The sequence below is a fragment of the Thermobia domestica genome, chromosome 6 (assembly GCF_964235325.1).
Source record: "Thermobia domestica chromosome 6, izTheDome1.hap1.1, whole genome shotgun sequence".
NCBI classification, from domain to species: Eukaryota; Metazoa; Arthropoda; class Insecta; order Zygentoma; family Lepismatidae; genus Thermobia; species Thermobia domestica.
This window is the reverse complement of record NC_137459.1, coordinates 131,784,185-131,804,910: the sequence shown is the minus strand read 5'-3', so window position 1 is coordinate 131,804,910 and position 20,726 is coordinate 131,784,185. Positions and strand designations below refer to the sequence as shown.

The following is a 20,726-nucleotide window of genomic DNA, read 5'->3' as shown; positions in this document are numbered from 1 at the left end:
AAGTATTGAGTTCTATCCATGCATTCTTGCTCTCTGTGTATTTTAAGTTACGTTATCGTATCTCAACTTCCTTTTTTTAAAACTCCTGAATTAGTAATTATGAGGATCTAGCATAATTTGACCGAATCTAGCATAAGTTCGATCAGGTTTTGGAATAATTCCGAGCTGTGAGTCTGGCAACGCTGGTGGCGAACGACTTGATCAACGACTCGCGAAAGAAATCTGAAAATGGTGCGCCGTAATAATAATATTAAAAACAGTTTTTATAAAGAAATATTAATACATACGAAAAGCTGTTTAAAGAATGAATTGTTATACTGACTTTACACGTATAAAAACATATACCATATACCAAACAGATTGAGCGATATGATGATAGCTGTTTTGAGACGAACACTTTCGAAGTCCAACTTCGGGTATCTTCGGAAAACAGTAAACTAAAGCTGTTGGTTCGAACCTCCAAAGCCAACCTTAGTAATCGGGAAAAGATGTACAGATATGTTTTTCCTTCTGTTAAATATAATAAGACATGTTGAAATGGTATTAAGTGTAGAAAAAAGTAACATTGATTGAAATACTTAATGATACAATATTTCGAGACTATGTATTCACACTCTCGTTTCGTCATTGTGATTTCCATACGGAAAAGAGCATTTACGTATGAGCTCAGTTATATTTCAGAAGCAGATTCCGAAAAGCGGTCATGTTAGCTCAGTGGTACACCACCGAGTGTTTAAATCGTGAGTTCGATACCCGTTCAGGTGAGATTATTTTATGATATTCTACTTTCCTCAATGCATGAAAATTATGTAAAATAGTTACATTACAATTCATCAGTTGTATATATATTTTCATACCATCACTTGTATATATGAGTTGAATATATATATTCATATCATTTCACGACATAAGTAATTCTTATCTTTAAAATATAACATCTGAGGTATTCACAGAACGTCGGTGTGTTATGTGTGAATATTGAATACAAATTTAAAAAATCGTGTAATAGCAATAAATAAGTTATGTAATGTATTTATTTGCAGCTACTTTCATCGCAGATAACTTCTCAATATTCGCATTACAGCATTTAGGTCGAGCATATCGAAAATCGGATCGTGGTTCAAGACAAAAAAAAACTAGCTAGCCCCAAACTGTCACGTAAGAAATTCACGAATCGCAAAAGTAAAGTGAAGAGATTGAGAGCGGTAATTCCTTAATCGCTCTCTCTCAACTCTCTCTTATCTGCATTTATACATATAAAAGTGTATGTATGTATGTTCCATCATAACTCATGTGTGCCTAGAGCAGGGTTTCTCAACCTGGGAGTCGCGGCCCCTAGGGGATCGCGAAGATAGGCGGAAGAGATAAATATAGTTAGAATCTAATACCAGAAATTATTTTTAAATATTATTTTTAATTTTGTTCTGATAGGCATACTTTTATTTTTTATACACACTGTAAAGAACAATAAAAAATAAGTCTACTGAACATTTTCAAAGGGTGTAGAATTCGTGTTACTATTCGGTTCAAAGTATCTTGTCGTCGCGAATTCTGTCGAGAAATTTGAAGCTTAAAATATACAAAACGATAATCATGCCTGTTGTTCTGTATGGTTGCGAAACATGGTCACTTACTCTGAGGGAAGAACATAGACTGAAAGTATTTGAGAACAAGATCCTTAGACGAATATTCGGACCCAAGAGGAACGGGAATGGGGAATGGCGGAAACTTCATAACGAGGAACTACATAATTTATACGGTTACCCAACATTGTTAGGGTCGTCAAGTCTAGGAGGCTTAGGTGGGCAGGTCATGTAGCTAGAATGGAAGAAAGTAGAAACGCTTTCAAAGTCTTGACAGGAAGACCAAACGGAAAACGACCATTAGGAAGACCTAGGCGCAGATGGGAGTAGAATATTAAGATGGATCTCGCTGAGATAAGAATACAAATTAGAAACTGGATCCAATTGGCTAAGGATAGAAGTCAGTGTAGAGCTTTTGTGAACGCGGCATTGAACCTCCGGGTTCCATAGGCCATAGAGTTAGTTAGTTAGTAGAGTTGTTTAAAAATGAATTTAAATCAAAGAGGTATGATATAAAACTAATGAGAACTGTATATAGAAATACTAGAAAAATACACATGAAACAAAACCTGCACATTGAAATACAATTAAAATTAAAACCTAATGAGATACCTAAGCATGGTGTAATTTCACTAGTGCAGCAATGCCCGGTTCAATCTTCATGACGAACATTATCAAGCCATTTTCAACTGATAAGCGATTTCTTATCTTTGTTTTAATGTTTACCATAAAAAAAACCACTTTCGCACAAGTACGATATAGCAAATGGAATTATTACTTTTAAAGCAGCAATCACCAGACCAGGATATTCTTCTCTCCTCATCAGGCAGAACTTGTCCAAGTCTTCGTTACAGAAAACCAGTTGCAAAGACTTGTCGCATGATCATTCTATTATTTGGTCAAGAAGTTGTGGGCTTAGATCGGATACGTTAATGGCCTCTTCAATGAAGGAGTTTAACATCCATCTTGAACCATCACCTTCGTCGTTGGGAATATAGATATTACAGTTACTGTATCCACTGTCAGTGCCGGACGCCTAAAAAAGGGGCCACACATTTCGGAGGAAGTGTGTTACTCATGTTAGGAAAGTGCATGTGCACATGTGTAAAATAGAAGGAAAACGTAATAAAATGTGCTCAAAATTAAGGAAAGGTAGGGTTTATTTTGAAAATGTTATTGAGCTTCGTGCCAACCATGGTGGCGCTTCGTAGCTAGTCTGTCGACGTCACTCATATATACGGTGACATCGTACTATACTCTCGCCCCGGGCAATGATTTTCCATGGCACTGTTCACTATAAACCAAAAAAATGGATTCTACTATTATAGAAGTAGGTATGTTAAAAATCCCACACAAGCTTATTATAAAACAAATTATAAAAGGGTCGCTGGCAAGAGCGTGTGATAAAAGGGGATCGTGATAGGAATTAGATTGAGAACCACTGGCCTAGAGTAATTTTAACCACATTTCTTATAGTTTCAAAAAGAGTGCTGTCGGGTTACCTATGGTGAATGGGAGGGGGATACATATAAAAGATTGCTAGAAAATGATCGATATTAGATTCATAGTTTTCGGGGTCGCTTAGATAAATAGTGAGACTTTCAATTTCGCTTAACTCCGATTAAGCTCTCATTAGTAGGGATGGGCACGAACGACTTTTCTTTGAAACTCGACTCGACTCGAAACAGACATCTTTGAGGTCTACTCTTGGACTCGGCGCGAAAAATATCTTCCAACTCGACTCGGATTAGAGTCAAGTCGAACCAAAACGAGCCAAATCCTGTGTGTAGTCCTACCTAGACAATACATAGACAATAATTATTCTATCATCAATTATACTACTGTTACTACAAATAATAATAATAATAATAATAATAATAATAATAATAATAATAATAATAATTATTATTATTATTATTATTATTATTATTATTATTATTATTATTATTATTATTATTATTATTATGACAACACCGTGTACAAACATGAACGATAGATGGTTAGTAAAGGAATACTAAAAGCTAGTTGACTGCCGACGTCGGTAGTCATGAACTCTACAAGGCAAAGACATCGTTCATTACTCTAAGCTGTAAGCGTCGGTGGACTACAGATGGTCAACTATTAACCTCTCGCCAGAAATTGGTGGCCCCGCAGCGACGATCCGTGATGGCCCAAGTTCAATTTTGAAAACTTTACTACCAGTGGCAGAGACGCGATGAAACGCCAACGAACCACAAAAATTACTCTCCCAAAATATGTTAAAATGCCTATATGTGTGATTTGTTTATATTTAGGTGAATCAAAAAAACAAAACAAATACGCCGGGGTGGACGCGAACTATCAATATTACGATTACTAGGCACGTGTTCTTCTGACTTCCCCACGGAAACGATTATAAAAAGCTTGGTTGTTGAAGGATAAATCATTGACGTCTTAATTTAGCCAATCAGACAAACCCCTACATCTCGAGTTCTAGGAGGTGATACCGTGAACCGTTTCAGATTTATTGCTTTCTGGTAAAGTACTATCCATGCGCAAAATTTGAGCATAATAGCCGACATGCATCTTCGGTGCCTCTTATCTTTAGTACAATTTTAACCAGAGATGGTGTGGGTCAATGAAAATTTGATCCACGACCCACCATGACCCACTATGACCCACCACCCAAATGACCCATTGGCCCACTCTGACCCATCAACCATCGTGATCCACTCTGACCCACCACCAACTATGAACCACTCTGAACCATTGCGACCAACTCCGACCCACCAAAACCCATCGACATCAACTCTGACCGATGACCCACGTCCTCCTCTCCATTGACTAAAGAGATTACACTTGTAATAAAACAAGACTGTGAAATTATCACTTATCGGAGTTTGAATTTCTACCGTCATTGGCTCAAGCACCTCTTTGTTACAATACTGGTGGGTCTGACCTTTACGATATATAATGGCAAAGTTTTTCTCATTTTCCGAATTAAAATGAATTTAAATTTATCATATGTAATTATTTCTTTGTTGCCTTACAGACACATTCAGTAGAAAATAGGGTGAAATTTAAAAGTTTCGAATCAAGGAAAAGTAGACCAACGTAAAAAAAAAAAAAAAATTGAAAATGCCCATGTAATTACGTTTAGAATACAAATTTTATGGCCATTTTCTCTAACTTTATGGCTTGATTGCCTTATGCTCGGAACGCTCCATATATTAAACACCAGCTTCAGCAATTATAAATAGAAAGCAGTGGGTATAAAATTCAAAAAGAACTTTAGTTTGCATTACTCAATTTTTTTCTCAACTAATATCAATCGTTTTCGATTATTTTTACAAATCAACCCACTATTAATTTCCACTATATAGAAAAGGCACCCCCGTCCCCCCGCTCATAAAAGACAATTTTAAAAAATGCCAGGGCATATTCTCTTTATTTTTAATAAAGAGTTGTATGCTGAATTTCAGCTCTCAGTTGAACGGCTTGTGAGATACCAAATTTTTCGCAAAAATTCGGACTTCAACTCCCCCTAAGGATATGTATTATAATGAAAGTGACACGCGTATGATAACTTCCCAGTTGGGATTGGAGCCTGATTATATACCAAACGTCAATTCATTTGACTTTGCAATTTGACCGTGATGATTACGCAGACATAGTTACTTTCAATTTTTTATGATACATATCCTTATTTCATATGTTACAGATGATTCAAAAATATTTTTTCAAGCAGTTAGCTCCTCTAGAATCTCACAGGCTGCATCCCAAAATCCAACTCCTACTATCCTATGACAATCCAAAAGTGACTGAACTTTTTTTATTAGGAACAAATGACAAAAGAAAAATGGAGATCTTGAAAGTAAAATGTAGAAAAGCTCGGTGCCGCCAATAACTGCATATTTCTCCGCCCCTTCATTCCGAACTTAAAAATAAAACTTAATTCGAATATGGTTAATTACTGAATTTATTACAGTTAAATTCCACTCACTACATGCTATAGCTACAACTATGTAACAAAAATAACAACTGTGAAACATGTTCTGAATTACTATTACATTTCTTACGCAATTATTAAACATATTAGAATAGTAAAAGAGGATTGTTCGTGAAATAGTATATTTGCTCATGATTTTTAACTTTTTCATACGGAAAAAATTAAAATATTATTCAAGTTTTAAAATTTGCACTCTGCAAATATGTTGCCCTCTAGGCAATGGGACTAATGTGGACTAATGGGAAATGCTACACTGTTAGCGGCGCTGAAAACTTACGATTCGATTCTAATATCGGTTGATTTCGATATCTTTATGTCGCTACGTAACCACCCTGGGTGCTAATGGGAGCTTAATTGGACTTGAATTGAAAGTAGAGCTATTCACCTAAGCGACCACGAAACTATGGATTCGATACTAATATCGAACCGTTTCTAGCATTTTTGATATGTATCCCGACAGTACTCTTTTTCCAGACTGTAAGAAATATAGTTAAAATTGCTCTAGATATATTAGAATTATGTTGAAACACACACATAAATCCACTTTTATATTCTGTATAAATAGAGAGTGAGCGAGCGAGCGAGCGAGAGAGAGGCGACTCAAGGCATCACCACTTCCACATTGCAAAAGCATATATCAGGAATTGAATTGAAAATCTATGTAAAGACTTTCTGCTGTGGCATGCTTCATAAGCACAATTCCAGTCTGCTCACGTGACCATTGGGGTTCATGAATTTTTTTTTGCGAGCGTTCCGACTTTGGATTCTCTGTTTATACCCTCTGTTTATGCATCGAATAACTTTTCAAGAACATAAATGACATTCTGTATTATGAATGTTGAGAATTACTCTCTATATGACAAATAGCTGCAAATAAATACACTACATGATTTATTTATTGCTATTGAACGAGTTTCTTAACTTGTATTTACATCCTCATATATAATACCGACCTACTGTGAAAATTATCTCAGATGTTATATTTTAAACATAATAATTACTATGTTCTGCAATTATTATGTTATATATAAACAACTTATGTATTTTAATGTAATTATTTTATATAATTTTTCATGCATTGCGGAAAATGCAATTTTAAAAAAAGTATTGGCCCAGACGAGAATCGAACTCTCAACCATATGATTTGAAATCCGACAGCTTACCAATGAGCTAACACAAGGACTTCTAAAACTAAGCTTCTAGCAACGTATAACGGATCTCAAGATGATTATGACATTCATATCCATTACAAACGCAGTTTCTGTTCTACTTTGAGTTTTATTTTAGTACTCAGGCGATAATTATGTTCTATTTCTTAATTTTGAGCATTCTTTTACATATGGAAAGATTCTTTAACGTATTTAAATGTTCCATTACGTATAGAGAGCTAAATGACAAACAAGCATGTGCTCACATTAATAAAAACGTTTCGAAATATTGTATCATTTAGTATTTCAATCAATGTTGCTTTTTTAAACACTTGGTAACAAGTCTTATTATATTTAAAAGAAGAAAAACACATCTGCAAACTTTTACCCTTTTGCAAAGGCTGGCTTGGAGGTTCGAACCTGGCTTACTTTTTCCCGAAGATACCCGAAGCTGGACTTTGAAAATTTTTGCCTCAAAACACCAATAAAGAATGCGCTCAACCTTTTTGAGACAAGGTGTACCGTGCGCAATTTCCTAAACGACCACCACCGAGTCACCCCTATTGCTTTAGGATGTACCATTGGAGGTACGCTAGCATACGTGTTTCATGCATGATGGAGTTCCTGCCCACTTCAATGTTCCTGTACGCCGATATCTAGAGTAGACCTACATGTTCCGTGAGCAATGGATCGAGCGTGGATGACCTATTGCGTGGCCTGCATGGTCACCAGATCTCAATTATCTTCATATCTATCTTTAGGGACATCGGAAGAATGTGAGATATGCTGAGCCGGTGCCTGACGCGCAGCTTTTGGAGCAACGTGTGCGTGATGCTTGTAATGCCATTCGCAGTGACATTGGGATCTTTGCGAGAGTTCACCAGTCCATGCATCATCGTAGCAACGCTTACATTGCTGATCATGGCGGTCACTTCGAGCATCTGCTTTGAAGAGGATGTCTTATTCCATGTAGATATTGTCATTGCCGCATAAAATTCCAACGTTCAGACTACACATTCGAATGTTTTAACTGCTTACGTGCACATAGTCTACTTAACTGTTTCACTTTAGTTTTTACGTGTGCACTATATCACTGTATCCACATTTTGGGTCTGTAAAATTGTCAGCTCAATTCATACATGTAAGGGTATTGGGGTTACCAACATTTGGCGAGGTATACGATCATATCTTTCTTATGTAATATCTCGAAATCAACGAATTTCGGAACCCATATTTACGGTTTCTATCTTGTTTCACCTACGGCTTCCGTCAGTGCATAATGTCCCTCTTCAGACATTTCTTTACGAAAGTCCCTTTTTGATGTTTTAACCTCTTATGTTTCCAGGTGGCAACACTGTTTTCTCTGCTTCGTATGTTGCATACACTCATTAGCGAATACTTAGATGCCTAATAAATATGGCAGTTCTATATGCCTGGATATATACCTGGATGGCAACACTGACAACCAAATGACATCAGTTGTTCTTCCCTAATCCTCAGCCTATTGCTACACATTACCTTATGACAAGCAACTTTTTGCTTCTGATTTATAGTGAAGTATTCCGCGTATTCCCATTGAACGGAATTGCTTTTTGAGGCCCACATTGAACACACTGTATCTCGCAAACAAAGCTGAATTCGAGAAACTACAACATGACTTTTTCTCTTGTTTTGATCTCAGGAATCACTTCCCGAAGTTTGTAACGACTTTTTCTTTACACCCACCGTATATATATATATATATATATATATATATATATATATATATATATATATATATATATATATAGTTTTATTTTTAAAATTAAAGGTGCCGGTACGCTTGACCTCAGGTTTATAATGGTTAAAAAGTTGCATAGCTTTCAGGGTATTATTATTATTATTATTATTATTATTATTATTATTATTATTATTCAGAGTTCCACAAATACTGAATTTCAATAACAACGCACATACAGTACATTGTTGTCATAATGTTCTTCATAATACTAATCATGATACCAAAATGTTCTACAAACCTATACTAAATTAATGGATAAGCTTTGCGAAAAAAATCTAGGGGATGTTTTCACTTTATTCTCTTCCTAATAATGAATAAAGACAATTCATTGGGACATTAAAATAGAAACTGAACAAAGACTCCTCTGCGGAAAACTACAGAAGTGGAGTCCCAACAGAATTTTTGTACTGGCTTTCAGTTTACTCGAACTTCAGCGACAAAAAAAATTGTTGGGACTATTTCGTTGTGAGAGGTCAGTCTTTAAAAAAAAATATATATATATATATATGGTCGCTTCAGAGACTTTATGGTTTATAATAATACCGTGCTAAAATGGGAGGCGCGAGGAGGTGCCAACAAGTGAATGACAAGAAGAACCCAAATATTTCTAGTTCCTGAATCAATTAGCTGGCTTCAAGAAGGAACAAAGATTCTCAATTCTTTCTCTAGAAACGCTGATTTTCAATAAAACTATACATTTACTACTTGTATTTTCGAAGTTTCTCGCCAATTCCTTTTTAAGACAGAAGAGAAATATATTCATATTAAAAAGGTACCGGTACGTCATAGGGGAGACCGGGACAATTGTAATGTGGGTCAATTATAACATTGGCCATTACTTGTAGAAGTGAGTTTCGAAATACCGTTTGTACATGTCATTGGAGTCATGGGAGAAGAAAAAAAAGAGCGTCGTTAGTAAAATGTGGGAGACTGGACAAAGAGAAACGTGATTTTGACAGAGGTGAGTAATTTTTTTAGTGAATTGTTTTTTATTTTCTCTTGATAGATATGCGTTTGCTGTAAACAAATACCCTGTGCGTAACGTGGATATTGTGTTTGATGCTTTGACTCAATGTACTTATGAGAAATCATGGTATTTATCCACTGACCATTGAACGGGATACAAATGAAACATTTAGATTGGGGACGATTGTAACACGTTACAATCGTCCCAGACAAAGTTGTACTGAAACATTATGAAAATAAACAGATACGACCGAAGATAATACAATTGATGTTATTAATAAAACAATGTAGTATTAAGTATGCTTTTCCGTGGCCACAAGTACGTAGGGGACCCGACTCTCCAAAAAATCCTTACGGGCCTTAGTATATAGTCTTGGTTACTATAGGGAAAGAGATTTTCACTCCATATTTCATTATGGGACGGAGCTCCTTCGTGGCTAAGCGGTTAGCGTATGCGCCTTTGGCGTGGGAGACTCAGGTTCAATTCCCGGCGGGAGCTCATGTGGTTCGGATTCCACGTTAATCAGTAATTCCACGTCTTATATAGCCTCGCTGCTGAACGGGACGTTAAACTCAAAATCAACTCAACTCATTATAGGACTTCCCCTAACTTCTCTATACACCCTCACAAACGTTTGTGGCTGGCTGTGGATCACTGCTTTTCGATGTTGTGTCAGAATATGCTAATGTTTAAATATGTTCTTTCCATGTGATGTCTTTAAATTTCTGATTCATCAGAAATAATCAACAATGTAACTTTTCACTTGTTTTACTTAATATCTCTAATACAGTAGCGCATTCTCTGTTCACGTCGTTGTGTGAGGGATGTGTATAGAGGTTACAAATGCAGTGTGGGGGGTCTATTAGTACAATATCATTAAGACTTGAAACAGTTGAATAACAATAGGGTAGGCGGGGGAGACATTGCCTAGGGGCGCAGTGCGCTTGGACATATTAGGGGGTATGGGGGCGCTACTACGGATTTTGCCTAGGGACGCCAAACGCCATTGTTACGTCACTGACTTGAATTTTTGTTACATCATATTTTAATCTTGGCTTACTTGCCCATGTTTAAGTTAGGTCGAAGAAAAGATATTACGAGCTAATGTGGCACAGTACCGGTAACAAATGACTCATCATTCATGCATCTTGTTGACGCGTGGAAATTGTATATTTTTAAATAAGTCTACTTTTAAATTTGAGGATGTGGGCTATACTCTTAGTTTGTTGTCCCGATCCGTTGTTAAACCTATCAGTACTGTTAGTAGTAGTATTATCTGTATTATTTAACCATATATATTGTTTTGCTGTGCCATATATATTGTACTTTTCATAAAAAGCATCATGTTACAATTGACCAAGGCACGGGGACGTTTGTAACAAGAAAGATGCTGTCATAAAATGCTTCGTAACTTTGTATATTAGAAATTGTCATGTATGAAAAAAATTGAATGGAGCAACAAAGCTTCACGTAAGAAATTGTTTAATTTTCAGACTTATTGGAGCATAAACATGTAAGAAGAAAATAAGATGAGTAAAATTTCTTACAATTGGTCCCGGTCTCTAGAGACCTGCACGGGCCGGGCCGACTCTGTTATTTCTTTGGGCCGGGCCGGGCTTGGGCTGGCCGACACTGATTTCTCTTCAGGTCAGGCCGGGCTGGGGCCGATCAATTGCAATTCTTTAATAATTGTTGACTTTCGTTAAACGATAATTGGAATAAAGCCAAACGTTGAAGAAGTGTGTCCGTGAAAAATATTACAAAGAATGCAATAGCTATTTACAGTTTGTGTTGCTTAGCGGCTCCACTTTCACTATAGAGGATTGCAGGCATTATGCGGTAAATTGAGCTCTGACCTTGGCCTTCACTCAACTCAAAATATAAAAAGAAGGGGTGGGAATGTTTTGCCTGTCGCTAAACAATATTGCCATCTTCACTTTATGCTACAAATCAATTAACTTAGATTTTTGTTACAGGGAATGCAGTTTTTGTTCTCTCGATGACAGACAAAGTTCTAGGAGGCAATTGTACCATTCGGGAGGCAAGCGTCAGGTTGTGAACCAGAGTTTAGAAAATGTTTCTGAGCGTTAGGTCAAATTTAGTACTAAATTTTGAGAAAGACTCGGGCTCAAGCTATTTTTTTTTAAAAAATTAACGGGCCGGGGTCGGGCCAAAAATTTTAAAATTTATCGGGCCCGGGCCGGGCTTGGGCCAAGAATTTTGAAAAACTTATCGGGCCGGGACGGGCTCGGGCCGAAAATCTCCAAAACTTTTCGGGCCCGGGCTGGGCCGGGCCTAGGTACGTTCGGGCTGGATTGTGCTCGGGCCGAAAGATTCGGCCCGTGCAGGTCTCTACCGGTCTCCCCTGTCATTGCGTACCGCCAGAAATAAAACACTAATATGCAGTGGCGTATTTAAGGGGGGGCTTCCGGGCTTAAGCCCCCCCCCCCGAAATCTTACTATAGTAAAGTATATGAAAATCTTGCAGAATTTTCACATTTTCAGGCAAAGCCCCCCAATATATATATATATATATATATATATAATGTGTGTGTGTGTGTGTGTGTGTTCCAGCATATCTCTGGAACGCTTGTAGAAATTTTCACTAAGCTTGGTACATATACTACCTAGTCTGTTAAAGAGTACTGTCGGGGTAAGAACCCCCTAGCGCACCTAGATGGAAGGGGAGATATAAAAATGATCGGAAATGAATTGAATGATATTAGTGTCGAATCCATAGTTTCCGGGATTCATGAGCTGATGGGTAACAGTTCCAATGCCCTTTAAGTCCAATTTCATTCCCTCCGTGAGGGTAATACCACCTAAAACACCTAGGAAGAGCAGGAAGGGTAACATATAAAAATGATTGAAAACTGTCGATATGAGTGTCGAATCGTAGTTTCTAGGGTTGCTGAGATTAATTCTTCAGATGCTGTTCAAACTCTGCCCCGTATAGTACTCCTGAGGGGTTACGGCGACGTAAAAATGATTGAAAATGACCAATATTAGTGTCGGATCCATAGTTTTCGGGTTCCCTAAGTTGACTGGTGACAGTTGTGGTCGGCTCCCAGTTAGGATAAGATCCCCCTAGCTTTCCTAGGGGAGACATAAAATGTTCGAAAATGACCGATATTAGTGTCGAATCCTTAGTTTGGAGTCGCTCAATAAATAGACACGTCCGATGCCACTTTAAGTCCTATTTAAGTCCTCAGTGGCACCAGGGTGCGGGTGATATGGTGATGTGTGTAAAAATATCGAATCCGACCTATATTAGTATCGAATCATTAATTTTCAGCGCCATTGAGTTATTGATGGCAGTTGTGATGACGTTTAAGTCCAAGTTCTGCTCCCAGTGGGGGCAATATTCCCTGAAACACGTCTAGGGGAGACTGGAAGGGGCAAACAAAATGTTAAACGACCGTTATTAGTGTCGAATCCATTGTTTTCTTTGTCGCTTAAATAAAGAATGACACTCCAGATGCCATTTAAGCTCAAATTCACGGGGCAAAGGTGAAGTTGTGACATGTAAAAATAATTGAAAATAACTGATGGTAGTGTCGAATACATCGTTTTAGGGGTTGATAAATAAGATGAAAAAAATGACAGGTTTGTGTCAGATTCATAGTTTTCCGTGTCGAGACAACGGTTTGACTCGTTTGAAATGATTTTTGAAAGATAATACCCACTTCATGCTGGGCTTTCTAATCATATCAACTTGATGAAAGGACGTATTCTGTGGCGGGGTAGGGTGTTTTAATATTTAGGCGAAAAGTAGAGTATCTTCTGTATTTTTATCATTACACTTTTATTGAAATAAATGTCCCAGAGGAGTGCGTGAATTCAAATATTTCCCATAAACCTATTTTCCACGTGCGAAGAACGGGCATTTCAGATAATACAATAATAATAATAATCTCGTGGATTTTTCCAGCTAGGTTTAACCCGAAATAACTTTTTTTTTGATAGCCCAGTACCGTGAAAACAGTACTCGGTAACTTCCAGTACCGCGCGCGGCATCTAGTATGTGCTGTTACAATTATTAGCATGGCTGACATAGGGATGTTCCAGATTCCCCAATAATTCAGAATGAAAATCTTCGTTCCGGAATCGGAGTTTAAAATTTACTAATCCCATCTCGGAACCTCGAAATCTTAGCCTGGGTCTTCGGAATCTGAGTTTAGAAAGGTCCGAATTCCGGAATCTTGGAATCTCGAATTGTAGTTCGAAATCTTGGAATTTCGAAATGCGCATCGACTGTGTTTCGGAAGCTTGTCCATCGAAACTGCGGAACTAAGCAATTAAATTTCTTGCATTGAATCCTAAACACTCTGAAAATAGTTTACAGACAGAAATTTGCATTCTTTCTTTCTTTTTTTCGATAGATAAGGGAAGGAGAAAAGCAGGCTTTAACTTGGTTAAAAGTAAATTATAGTTGCTTAACAGAAATTATCTTAAAATAGGAAACCTTAGGCAGAATCTGAATATTTGGGAATCAAATTTAGAAATTTTTGAATAGAAACAACCTGTAGTGAAAGTTGCCTTTGGGTAGTAACAATATAGAATAATACTTTTAAACGTACAGTCACTACTAATTTGGAATGAGCTGACAGTAAAAGTAAAACCGTCTTGTGTTGTCCAATTCACTTATTATATGGTGAAGTGAATATGCATATGATATGATGTTGACACTACAGAAAAGGACGTAAAGACCACCATGAATTTTGCCATCCTCACTGGAGAGAAAAGAGAATAGGAAGAGGTGGCGGTCTTCTAACATCCCTCTCTATTTTTTTTTTTCAAACGAAAAAAAAAATCGTACTGTGGGTCTAACAATAACAGGATTGCGATTTTGCTTTAAAAGCCCCTGTTCTGAAAGTAAATGCGTTAGATATGCTCGAAAGTTTCCATAGAATGAAATCCCTGTGGGGTTCACAACACGACACCAGTTTCTAACTACCCCACCTCCAAGCAACCGCGGGTGCAACTCTCAATTCTCTAAACCTCCCGGTGTTTCCTGTGGGAAGGGGACGCAGGGGAACCTCTCCTTACTTTTGTGCGTGTGCAGAGGGGGTAGTTTTACTCGCTGAAGTGGAAATAGTTCATATATTTACTTTTTGATACTGTCATCAAAAAATCTGGAAGTGGATGGCGTAATGTGCCTACATTTGTGACAGGAGGATAATTAATGTTTTCTTCAGAAATAAGTGAAACTAGTCTGAACGAAAGAATTGGAAGGCAAGGCTTACGTTTAATAGTTCAAAAGGAAACGAGGAGCCAAAGAAATTAGTGTATTTAAAGAAATAATATTGCGATGCGCGTGCAACAACCCTATTTTCTTTTCGACCTCTTGCTTAAAATTGAATTTATTTTTCCGTCCCTATTGAAGCTGCACAATATATTCCTTTCACAGCCGAAACGCGTTAAGGCGTGGCGCACGAATTGGTAGACTGTTAAAGGGTTATTTATGGCTTGGACGAGTAACAAGCGCGGTATTGTAATGTGTACATTCTCGAAAGATAGTGTTATGATAGCAGGTGGTTCGGTGTGGGACACAACAGGTGTTCGCCAGCATTTTACCTACAATTCAATATCCAGTTGGTAATTTGCATATCATATATTTCATCACACAGGATGTAATGTTTTTCAGTTGTATAAGGACACGAGACAGATTTTTTTTTTTTTTTTTGTCTTCCGTAATGAATTAATGGATCTGAAGATCGCGTCTTTGAAGCTAAACAGTACGATACAATAATGACACTATATAGTTTCATGATTTTGATTCACACAGATAGTACAATTATCGATTACAAATTATTATTAATGCTCGTTCATACTCCTATTATTATGTTTTTTGCCCGACACTGTGTATAGACAAATGACTATGATCAGTAATGTAGCATTAAAATTAATGTCAATCCAGTATGTGTTGAATTTGAATTTCCTTCAGCGGAAGCATGAAATTAATTGGCCTGATTTCAAACTCTACATAGACTGCAATTTGGAAAATCACATGTTATAAGAGTATTCGCACTACTTCGTCATCATAAGAGCTAATGTTATGTAATATTGTACATTAGCTAGAATTGTGGTGGATAAGTATGTAGAATCTCTCCCTATCGAAGTATAAACAGATAGAATGGAAAGATATTCCCTTAACAACGAATTATAACGAGAAGTTTGTTCGTCTCTTTGTAATATATAACTCTGGGAGAATGAAGTCTCGATGTTGAATTTATATAGTTTCTTCCTTTCTTGTCCTTACATTTTATTTTTGACACCATTTCTTCTATTCTGGTGCATTTCTAGTTTCCATAAGCCTAAAGAACGAAAACAAGAATGATAAAATAATATATTAATAGTCGTAAATGGGATGCAATGGTAGACGCTGACCTCTGGTACATGGGATGGTTGGTGCGAATTTAGCTCGTCCCAGGTGGGATTTGAGTTGGACAAATACTGTATGTGGTTTTTCTCGGGGTTCTCCTGTTTCCTCCTGGATTCTTCATTCTATCATTTCGTTCATTATCATGTGGGCACGTGGAATAGTGTTATCGCGGTGTGTCCAGGGCGCCCATCATGGGGTCCCGGGACCAACTTGAAAATTTCAAATGGGAATATAGGTCGAGTGATACCTTGTTTGATAGATCGTGGAAAACCAATCACTTTAGTACAAAATTTGTTTTTATTTCGGGCAAGCCGGTTTCAAACTGGCCGCCGAAACTTTTGTATTAAGCTGTTTGGTATTTTATGATTTATCAAAGAAGGTATCGCTCGCCCTATGTTGCCATTTGACAATTATACGTTCACCCCTCCTTCCAAAATGGGAGGCGGGGGAACCTCGTGTTTCGTCTATATTTTAGGCCGTCTGTATTGTACAGTGACTCTTAACACTTTCCTTATTTGACGCATAGTTCGCGGGATATTGGCTTGTAGCACTCAACTTGATCACTGCGCTTTGTATCTGAACGTGGAACCATTTTTGGCGGCCATTTTGAAACAGGCTTGCCCGAAATCAAAACAAATTTCGTACTAAGCTGTTTGGTTTTCCACGATCTATCAAACAAGGTATCACTCGACCTATATTCCCATTTGAAATTTTCAAGTTGGTGCCGGGGCCCCATGATGGGCGCCCTGGAGACACCGCGATAACACTATTCCACGTGTCAATGGCTTTTTCCTTTATATTTGTTTGTTTCATCATTTTCTACTCAGCCGTTTCTGATTTATAAGTACTGGAAATTTTATCTGATACACTACCATTTTTGGGGTCCATCTTGAAAACGGTGCCCCATATCAAAAATTGTTCAATTTTCCAAGCTCTTTCGAACGAGGTAGCACTCGACCTATATTTCCATTTGAAAATTTCACGTACACCCCTTCCCCCAAAATGGGGGTGGGGGAACCTCACGTTTGATCCATTTTTAGGCCCCTCTGTATTGTACATTAACTCTTTAACATTTTTTAAAATTTGATGTATAGTTCGCGAGATATTGGCTTGTAACACTTATTTTATCTACCCTGTATATAACCAAATAAATTGATCATCGAAATAAAATATTAATTTTGTTCTCAGATGCTAGAATATACGCGTTAAAATGAACTAGGATGTAAGAGTGTCAACACTTCACTATATTGTTTTTAATCTATTGAGATAAAGAAGTCGTTTCGATCACGGATTCGACCCTTGTAGGGAACATGTTATTTAGGCCACATGCTAAACTGTAGGTCCACTTCTTAGGTAGCCTTGATCCTTGAGAGGAACATTAAATTCCACAAAGAATCAGAACTAACGAAACAGCGTGAATATGCGAGTGTTGAGAGTTTTTGCTTCGCAGTCGGAAGGGCTCTTGTTCCAATCTCATTCCCCATCATCTTGATATATTTTTCCAACTTGTTCCTCAGTTTCATCAGAGGAATGCCAGGAGGATGCCTTTAAATGTAAGCCCAGAGTGATTTCTTCCCACTTCCTTCCCCATGTTGTTGACTTTGAATGAGTTTGTAAACTGTATCTAAAAATTTGTTTAGTAAATAAGCAACATTTTGGGATTCGAAGAAATAAATTTAGGTTATCGTTTTAGTTGCCTTCAGACTTCTTAAAATGTTTTTTTCATTATTAAATTTTGCAGTCACCATTTTAGATTGATGAAGAGCCTTCTTATAATTATGATATTTTGTTTGTTTAATAGTTAATTAAACAGTAGTTTTGTTTGTTATTAAAACAGTGTTTGTTACTTTATTTCAGTCATTAATAATGGCATCTTACGAAGATAAGGAGCACCGAAAGAAGCGAATGGAGAAGTCTCAGACTCAACTGGATAAGACTCCAAAAGTATGTATGTTTTATAAGTTATTTGCCGTGTTGAGTGGTTGGTTTACCAAATATTAAATTACCATATTAACAAAATATTAATTTAACAAAGCATGTTTCTTGGGGAGTACCAGCTTAAAATTGTATTGATTCTGACTCGTCAATAATTACACGAAACGAATGCTGAAATAATACTCTACTTCGACTACTATGATTATTTCTATGTTCAGTATACATGGGAAAGAAATAATAACAAACTTATTAATGGCAGTGATCTTATTACAATCAGAAATATCCATTTAAAATGTTGCTTGGAAGTTTATTACATTGTTTGTATATTTGAGTCGTGCAGTTCCAAAACGACCCTTGTCCATTTATATAAAATCCAAGAAAACCGAGGATCGATGCGTTTTATAGAACTGGAAATATTTGAGGATGTTCAGATTTTTCACATGAACACACTGAAGTACTCTCAGTTCTACAAAACTTGCAGATCCTACAAAAATTTCTGGGATTTGCTATAAATGGACAAGAGCCGTTATGGAACTGAACAACTTAATTAAACTATATAAACTCGAAATATTTTGTTTTCTTCCTTAGATTTGTGTGCAACTAATTTTCCGGACACTTAAATAAAAATACACTTTTATAAAATTAAATTTTGCCTTGTGTTGTAGCACAAAAACAATGAAAGTTTTAAAAGAATTTCTGATAAACTAAAGAAAAATTGAAAATATGTGGAAGAAGTATAGTAAAAACAAAGTGCAACTTAGTGGAATGAAAAAGTGAATGAAATGGGCAGTATTTGGTTGGTGCGAATGAAATGTCCGTTCACGTCTGGTGAGAAAAACGCCTTAGCAACACAATACACAAATGGATTAAGGTCACACATCTAAAGCCACAAATTCAGTACAGCTCCACGAAACAGGCTGCGGCATCCAGTCAGTAGGAAGCAGTACGTTGTTGAATAGGGTTGTATGAAAGTGTAAAAGTGCATAATGGAAAACACACAATTGCGAGTGATTTTTCTTTGCGAATTCAAAGTTGGGCATTGTGAACTACAAGCAAGTGAAAAAAAGTGCATTTGAGCCAGAAATGGCGAAAGAACACATCATTTGCTGTTGATTTGTCAGATTTTGTTCCGGTGACAGCATTGGAAAATGATTCTCGTAGGCATCCAGAACCAACAAAATGTTCGGTTGAGCCTGTAAGATACACTGTGGAAGCAGACCGTAAAGACGAATATGCTATAACAATCATAAATGGTCAGAACAATGGTTAAATCCTCGATTCTTTCAGAAAACATCCTTCACCCACGGAGGCGAGGTGAAACTACCAATACAGATTGTTACGTGGTTGAGCTCCATGAAATGCACAACAAACTTGTCTGCAAGTATCCAACAATGGTCAACAGACATTGTATCCTCATGTTGGAGGACAGTGTTCACCCACAAGTCGCACAAAAACGATGCACTCACTGCATGAGTTGCAGTATAAAACCCTTCCTCATCCACCATATTTTTCCGATATATATACCTTACTGGCTATCAGCTCATCCCTAATTTCTAGCACTTCCTGGCGGTACAACGTACTGTTGAGGATTTCTTCTATCGTAGTCTCCAGACTTCTTTCGTTACGTGATCCAGTCGTTGGCTGAACGATGGCAAAATTGGCCTTTGGAAATGACGCACCTTTAGCGACAATTCATTTTCACCAACCTGATACCATGCCTGTGGTGTTCGCTTAGTAGAAAAAAAAGTATTATTACTATTTTTATTTTAGTTTAGTCTACATTCTTATGATAGTAGGCTAAAATAGGCTGGTGAAAAAGGTAAAGGAAATATACTTCAAGTTGTGTGAAATTATTAGAAAATAAATGAAAACTGAAGGTTCCGAAAAATCTCAGGGCGACGATATGCTCCTCTAGTGAGGATAAGCGATGTTTTGCAAATGTCTCCTCCCGCTTGCCTATTGGCTTAGTCCATATATTATATCCGAAATTAGAAAAAAATCCCCAGTCGACCATCAGGGATTTTGATGAAATTTGACACACAGGTACCTACATTCCTTGTAAGAAAGCCTGTAATTGTTTATTCTCCTGTCTCTACCAATTCCTGAGAAATTAACTTAGAAGCGAGGCAGTCCGCATCATGACTTGCCGAACATGCTGATTGTTTAAGTTTTTAATGAGCAAGAACTCTGTTACTAATTACGTTGCATAAGTCAAACTTTTTTTGAAATAAATATATGCATCGTTGTAATGAAGTAATATGTTGAAAGTGGCATGACCATGTTATGTTCGGATATATAAACTATCAAAATCAGCACTTTCTTATATTACCGTTTATAAAGCTCATTTTTTTTTAACATGTCATAGATTTGCTACATAAAACAACAAATGCCTGTGTTTGTGTGCAGTACCTTACAGGGTAATGAACTATATGCATCAGTAATGCAGAGCTGTTTACACTTTATTTACAGGATTTATGGAAGGTTCAAGTTGGCATCATTGCAAGAAAACAAAGTTTTTGCTTATTTTCAGAGCTCTTTTTAACTATGTTGACAGCTGAATGTGAGTGTGATATTTTGGATGAACATTGCTACTTATGTATCAAATAACTTGTGTGAAGTATGATCCTAGCTACACACCACACACTGTTCACCAGGAGCAACTAAACGTGTCTCTCAAATCTATAGGCCGCTCACCACTGAAGAATTTAAGTAAGAGAGACAGCGAAGGATACAGCAAGAGAAAAGTGAAGCAGATAACAAATGTCGTACAGGAGATGATGTTCTTGGAATACTGAGCACTACACCGAAGACATGTAACAGGTGTGCTGATTTATCTATGCTTATACAGCAGCTTGTAGAAAAGTATCACAAAACATTTTCCTATAAACAGAAAGTCCAAATCTTAACACTTGCTACTGAAACTTGGAGTATCAGAAAAAC

General features: G+C 37.1%; 1 protein-coding gene across 5 annotated transcripts in view; it reads left to right on the top strand.

Annotated features, from left to right (window-relative positions):
- The window catches only part of LOC145688213 (uncharacterized), a 392,276-nt gene that overhangs the window by 68,569 nt on the left and 302,981 nt on the right, over positions 1-20,726 (top strand). For all 5 annotated transcript variants that reach the window (XM_081762115.1, XM_081762114.1, XM_081762117.1 and 2 more), the window contains exon 2: positions 17,709-17,795. In XM_081762115.1, the coding sequence (XP_081618241.1) occupies positions 17,718-17,795 (78 nt within the window). In that variant the 5' untranslated portion in view covers positions 17,709-17,717. The remainder of the gene's footprint in view (positions 1-17,708; positions 17,796-20,726) is intronic.